This window comes from Alligator mississippiensis, chromosome 5 (assembly GCF_030867095.1).
Source record: "Alligator mississippiensis isolate rAllMis1 chromosome 5, rAllMis1, whole genome shotgun sequence".
Classification (NCBI taxonomy): Eukaryota; Metazoa; Chordata; order Crocodylia; family Alligatoridae; genus Alligator; species Alligator mississippiensis.
In genome coordinates this window covers 127,013,452-127,020,750 of record NC_081828.1, presented here as the reverse complement: position 1 = coordinate 127,020,750, position 7,299 = coordinate 127,013,452, and the positions used below count along the sequence as shown (strand labels likewise).

Below are 7,299 nucleotides of genomic sequence, written 5' to 3'. Positions count from 1 at the left end.
CACTAAGGGAAATGCCTTACTGGATTTGGTGTTTGCTACCGGGGATGACCTAGTGGGGGATCTGCAGATACAGGGTAATCTAGGAGGTAGTGACCACCAATTGTTAGAATGCACTACTCATCAAAAGGTGGGGAAGATAACCAGTAGGGTGGAAATGCTAGACTTCCAAAAATCTAACTTCAATGAGCTCAGGAGGTAAGTAAGTGAGGTACTGAAACACAAGAGCTTTGGTGAAATGGGAGTCCAGGAAGGATGGTCGTTCCTGAAAGGAACAATCCTTTAGGCACAGAAGGGGACAATCCCATTGCACATAAAGGGGGGCAAATGGGCCAAGAAACCCTCTTGGCTGAACAGGAAAATCCAGGAAAGCCTAGGGATGAGAAAAAGAGGCATAGAGACAGTGGAAGCAGGGGGTAGCTATCAAGGAGGATTATACCTGCTTGGCTCGCACTTGCAGGGAGTCAGTTGGAAAGGCTGAGGCAGCAATGGAACTCAGACTGGCAACAAAATTTAAAGACAACAAAAAGTCCTTTTTCAGGTATATGGGGAGCAAAAAGAAGGCGCATGGTAACATAGGACCCTTACAGGACAGGCTACGGCAATTAGTGGATAGAAGGGACGAAGCTGAGCTCTTCAATGCATTTTTTGCATGAGTTTTCCTGATCATGGATAATGACATATCTCCAAATTGGACTATAGACAAGCACAGGAGGGACACCAGCCCACCAACGGCTAGCATCAACCTAGTGAAGAGACACTTGGAGGGGCTTGACGTGTTCAAGTCAGCAGGCCCATGTGATCTTCATCCAAGGGGGCTGAAAGAATTGGCCAGTCATAGCAAAATCACTGGCAGGACTGTTTGAGCACTCATGGTGCTCAGGACAAGTCCCAGAGGACTGGAAAAGGGCCAATGTGGTCCCTATTTTCAAAAAGTGGAGGAAGGAGGATCCAGGTAACTATAGATTGGTTATAGTCTCATCTCTATCCTTGGGAAAACCTTTGAAATAACTATCAAGGATTATTTTTGTGGGTGTCCAGCAGGAAAAATAATGCTGAAGGGCGACCAGCATGGATTCATAGCAGGTAGCTCCTGCCTGACAAACCTTGTTTCTTTTTATGACCAAATCACAAACTACTTAGATGCAGGAGTTGAAGTGGATGTCATATACTTGGATTTTAAAAAAAGCCTTTGATATGGTGTCACATCCCATTCTCATAAAAAAACTAAGCAGCTGTGACTTGGATATTTCATGGTCAGGTTGGTGCTGAATTGGCTAATGGGATGCACCCAGAGAGTGGTGGTGGATGGGTCAGTATTGACCTGGAAAGATGTGGGCAGCTGGGTCCTCCAAGGCTCGGTCCTTGGACCAGTGTTGCTCAATATCTTCATCAGTGGCTTGGACAAGGGTATGGAGAGCACACTGTCCAAATTCGCGGATGACACCAAATTATGGGGCAAAGTGAACACACTGGAGGGCAGGGAATGGATTCAGGCAGATTTGGACAGGGTGCAGAAGTGGGCAGAACAACATTGGATGCAGTTTAACAAAGATAAGTGCAAAGTACTGCACCTAGGGAGAAGGAATCACCAACACATTACAGACCGGGAGAGGACCTTCTAAACAGCACAGCAACAGAAAGGGATCTCGGAGTTATAGTTGACTCAAAGATGAACATGAGTCGACAATGTGACAAAGTGATCAACAAAGCTAACTGCACTCTATCATGCATTAACAGGTGCATCATGAGCAGGTCTGAGGAGGTGATACATCCCTTCTATGTGGCATTGGTAAAGCTGCAGCTGGAATATTGCATCCAGTTTTGAGTGCCACACTTCAAGAGGGATATGGATAAACTTGAGAGGGTCTAGAGGAGGGCCACTCATATGGTTAAGGGCCTGCAGGAGAGGTCCTACGAGGGGAGATTGAGGGATCTGGATCTCTTCAGCCTCTGTAAGAGAAGGCTAAGTGGTGATCTAGTGGCCAAATTGATTGTGGGGAGGGGAGGGAGAGGAGGGCAGCAAGGGACAGGAGATACTGTTTACCAGGGCACCCCTTGGAGTACCTAGTAACAATGGCCACAAATTGACAGCAGATTTAGGCTAGACATCAGGAAGAACTTCTTCATGGTAAGGGTTACCAGAATCTGGAACAGGCTTCTAAGTGAGGTGATGCTCTCCCCTACCCTGGAGGTCTTTAAGAGAAGACTGGACAAACACCTGGCTAGGGTCATCTGACCCCAGCGCTTTTTCCTGCTCAAGGCAGGGGGTCGGACTCGATGATTTACTGAGGTCCCTTCCGACCCCAAAAATCTATGAATCTATGAAAAACCCAAAATTCTAAGATTCTCTGATTTCCTTCTGTAATAAGGTGACAGGCTCTGTGGATGAGAAAAGCAGTAGATATAATACACCTTGAATTTAGCAAAGTATTTGATATTGTTTCTCATTACATTCTCATTAACAGGCCAGGGATATACAGACTAGAATAAAGTACCGCAAAGTTGGTACATAACTGGTTGGATCATCATACTCAATGAATAATCATCAATAACTCAGTGTCTATTTGGGAGTGGGTATCAAGTGAGGTTTCCCAGATGTCTGTGCTGGGTCTGGTATTGTTTAATATCTTCATTAATAATTTGGATGATGGATTGAGTGCACACTTAGAAAATCTGTGCACAACACTTAGTTGGTGGTGTTGCAGATATTCGGGAGGGCAGGGCTAGGATCCATTTCTCCTGAACAGACTGGAGAAATGTTCTGCAATTGATCAGATGGAAGTCAACAAGAACAAGTGCAGTCTTGCACCTGGGACAGAATACACAAATATAGACTGGGGAATGAGTAGCTAGGCTGGAGTACTAGTGACAGACCTGGGGGTTATAGTAAATCATAAACTGAATACAAATGAATTCTATGCTCTTGTTGCAAAATACAGTAAAATAAAATAAATAAAGAACAGCATACTAGGTTGTATTAACAGGAGTGTCACTTGCAAATAAAAGGAAGTGATTCTTCAGCTCTGTTCAGCACTGATGAGGCCTCACTTGTAGTATTGTATCCAGTTCTGGGCCCTACACTTCAAGAAGGATGTGGACAGTTAGGAAGGAGTAAAACAAAGAGCAAAAATGATTAGGGGACTGGGAAGCAAGACCAATGAGGAAAGGCAGAAAGAACTGGATTATTTAATCTGGAGAAGAGAAGACTGAGGGGCGATTTGATTACAGTTTTCAATATTTGAAGGGTGATTATAGAGAATGGAGATGAACTTTTCTCTGTGGCTGAAGGGGACAGAATTAGGATCAAAGGCCTCAGGCTGCAGCAGTGGAAATTTAGATTTGAGATTAGGTGTAGCTTGCTAGCTATAATGGTGGTCAAGTATTGGAACAGACTACCTAGAGAAATGTGTGGAATCGTCATCCTAGGAAGTTTTCAAGAGCAGGCTGGACAAACATTTGGCTGGGATGCTTTAGTCAGGGATGATCTTGCCTTGAGCATGGCTAGACTAGATGATCTTGTGAGGTCCCTTCCAGCCCTACTTTCCTATGATCCTATGAAATTAAGGCTAAAGATTTCCCCCTTTTCTCCTTTACCACCATTTGCCTACTAAACCAATCCCTATCCAAGTACAGTAGGTACATTGCAATTACAACCCTATAAAGGCGTGTAATTTAGTACCCACACAGGATCATAGGAAAGTAGGGCTAAAAGGGTCCTCATGAGGTCATCTAGTTCAGCTCCCCAATCAAGGTAGGATCATCCAGACTAAATCGTTACAGTCCAGCGTCTGTATAACTTGCTCTTGAAAATTTCCAGGGATGGAGATCTCAAAACCTCTCGAGTAGTATAGTGTGTTTTGATGTTTAAAGACTCTCATAGGTGGACTCAGAGATTCTTCTTTCTCCCATCTAACAGGCATTGTTCTCCCCCACTCCCCATTTTGCTGCAGCAGCACAGGCCCTGATTAAAGCTTTGAGGTTATTCTAAAGTAGACCTACATAATAAAGAAGAAAAACATGCAAGCTGCTGTTGTTCCTGACTTTATAATTTTGGAAGAAGGATGAAACAGTCTCAGTAGAAAATTGTTTTCCCAGATCCAGAGAGCCTAAACTTGGTGCTGATAGGAATCCACAAAACTGGAAAATAGAGCATGGAAAAAATGTCACAGTTATAGCTTTTCAATACTGTGTCTTTGCAGCCAGGAAGCATACAGATATTCCAAATGCTGAAAAGCTAAAAATAGCGACCTTCAAATGACCACAAATGTATTGGTTTGCTTTGCACTTACATTTCTCAAAGGATCCTTTTCAGAAAGACTCATCTACCCCTGCAATGCAGATTTTTAGACATGCCAAATGCAATTTTGTCACTGAATAAATAAATAGGAATTGCAAATTAGACAGTTATGTTGCTACTGTCCATCATAAGGTTAAGCTTATCCCCTTTTCCTTGCACCAGAGGCCTCAGAAGTTGCAGAAACAACAAAGAATAAATGGCAACATCAAAATAAAAACAACATTCCAAAAATCATCACAACTCAAATTTTATTCAACAGCAAAGTTGAAGGGAATATTGTTTTTTTCACTCCAGGGCAAATGTTCCAAATGGAAATTAAAAATAAAAACATCATCCCCCAAAATACTTCACAACGTAATTATTTTTCATTAAATATCTTCGTTTGGCAAAATTAAAAAAAACTAGAACCCGTACAAAAAAATTTCCCCTGCAAATTAGTAACACTGTAGCAATGAGAATGATGTAAACCTGGGTGTCTGGCAGCTTTAATTAATCTGTGGAAACTGCAGTTTAAATTTTGGACCAAAATGAAAAAGTAATTACCTTGGTATCAACAAGCCAGGTTTAGAGGCAACCAAGGTTTAGAATTCACTATGGTAACAGAATACAACTAGTGGTTTCATTCACAATGTGCGCTAGTAATCTGGGAAAGGAGAAGGACTTTTTAAGAGACAGCAGGAAAAGAAGTTAGAAGCTGTTGCAGCATTACAGCATATGGTACAGCAAAAACCTGCAGACTACTCATTCTAGGAAACAATCACTTTGGGTGAGGTACAGATGATGGAGATGATGTTACCAATGCAAAGGATGGTGTTGGTGATGATGGTGCTCAAGTTGAAAGCAGTCTATAATTTTCATTATTGGATAGGAATCAATTTTGAATGGACATCTGGGAGTATGAAGGGGAATCTCTCTCTCTCTCCAGCCTCCGTTTACAGTAGCTGCTTCTCCTCTCTATCTCTCTACTTCCAGTTAAAGCACTCGCAGTGCTGGGTTTGGTTTCACAGACATGCATTTGGGAAGCACTGTCCATATTTGAATGTCTATTCCAGTATTAAAAATTAAAATGTTGCTCTGGGGGGGCATTTTGCAGTGGTTGTCTTCGTCTTAGCCATGTCCAAGGGACTGCAATTAGAAGTGAATTAAAGCAATGTAGGTTCTGACAAGCAATGAGGGAGATGGGATCAGAGAGAAGGAAGAATGCAGGGAACGGGAAGGGAAGCGAGTGTTTTTCTTTACACCCCCAAAGACAAAATCCAAGGTGCGTTTGTGTTTTTTCATACTTTGTTAATCTCTCCAGTTATAATGTTTCCAGTTTAAACGTGAGTTTCGACAGGCAGCTTCAGTTACAGTCGTAAACAAAATCATAATTGCTGGGCTCCTTTGGGATAGGTGGGGGGGCATCAGGAATTTGTATGTTTTCCAAGTCGAGGAGACGAAGCTTTATTTCCATACTGAGCAGCGTGTCCAGGTCATTTCGTGTCAAATCGCTCATCATATCCTTCCCAAGAAGGGCATTCAGCCCATCAGTCCAGACACAGTACTATAGGGGAAGACAAGAAGTTCAATTAAGTAGCAGCTTAAACTCCTCTCCCCATACAAAAAATAATTAACCCATCAAGTCATCTCCTCCCCCAGAGACATAAGAATCTTGCTAAAATTAGACGTAGAGTCTTTACAATGTCTTTGATTCAATTTAAGGCATGTTTATTAGCTGGTACAATGAAATAAACCTGTTGGGTAGAGGCAGTCAGAAAACAGGAAAAAGAGCTCCATTTCAAATTCGAAATAAAAGACAAATCCTCCAGTTTTTTTTTTAAATAATTTGTGCAAGTTTCCTCATTTGCACACCAAAAATGACATATTTTGGTTTTGGTTTTCAGAAATTTACAAGGTTTTGGCCTTTCAAAAAATGTTATAGTGAAACTTTTTTCTGACATTTGACAAAAAATGCCATTCTTATAAAAAGAATTGGCAAAACTTCCAGCCATATATATAAATCTACAGATCATAAAAGTGTGTACAATAAAGCAAGTCACTTCTACCTAAAGGTCAACAGCAAACATACAATGTATTTTCATATAAATTAGCTCACCTAATGGTATATTGTGTACATAATTTATATAGCCACATACTGCATGTAAGTGAGGTTGCACACAAACACATGCATCTGAATATGAATGAACTACATAGAGTGCCTGGGTACATAAATATTTATGCATGTGTGTATACCTAAAGAACATTGTACGAGTAATGCCTCATTTACATGTAGTAATACACATGGTGCTAGTTACCCCTCGCTGACAGAGGATGAAAATAGATCTATTTTCAGTCATATGAAGTCAATCAGTGTTCTGTTGTTCATAAAAATTAAATGTCAAGAATGCTAAAAACCATTGCAAATGCTGGATTAGCCCACAAGAGCCCTCTTCTTGCACCATTTTTTGTTAATAAGAAATGCAATCTCACTCGGAAGCTGACAGCTTGAGATAAACATTGATTGAATAACTGTTTAAATAAGCAACAAACCCACAGGAGATTGGTGAGCAAGTCAACTTCTAGCGAATCAGTCTCTTCTATTTATTACTAAAAGCAATTTATGCCAGTATGAACAAAAGCACTTGAATGAGGTCCTCTAAAAATAAATATTTCAATCATGAAGGGGGGGGGGGGGGAAGAGTTAAATCAACTATAACTGCATTTTTATCTTACAAACTCTTCTGCTAGATTTCATGCCAAAGAATGGATTTTAAATTTAGCTGGCCATTTGCTACAAGATCTTACCAAGCTGAAAGACAGATAAGCTGCCAAAGAGAAAAAGAATACTTACAGGACTGTGAGGAAAACAACATACACTCTGAGAAAAATAGAGTGAGTTTTTAAAACAAGATAGGAAATACACTTCTAATTCCTAGGCAGACATCTTGATCCCATTTATCTAATGGTGAAACTTTAGTGAAGCAAGAATGTCATCCTTTTGTAGACAGAGAAAATTGTACCTT

General features: G+C 41.0%; 1 protein-coding gene across 7 annotated transcripts in view; it reads right to left on the bottom strand.

Annotated features, from left to right (window-relative positions):
• Nucleotides 1-4,528: 4,528 nt before the first annotated feature.
• ELMO1 (engulfment and cell motility 1) overlaps nucleotides 4,529-7,299 on the bottom strand; it is a 464,393-nt gene continuing 461,622 nt past the window's right edge. For all 7 annotated transcript variants that reach the window (XM_019483404.2, XM_019483406.2, XM_019483405.2 and 4 more), the window contains one exon: nucleotides 4,529-5,840. In XM_019483404.2, coding sequence (XP_019338949.1) covers nucleotides 5,640-5,840 — 201 coding nt within the window. In that variant the 3' untranslated portion in view covers nucleotides 4,529-5,639. The remainder of the gene's footprint in view (nucleotides 5,841-7,299) is intronic.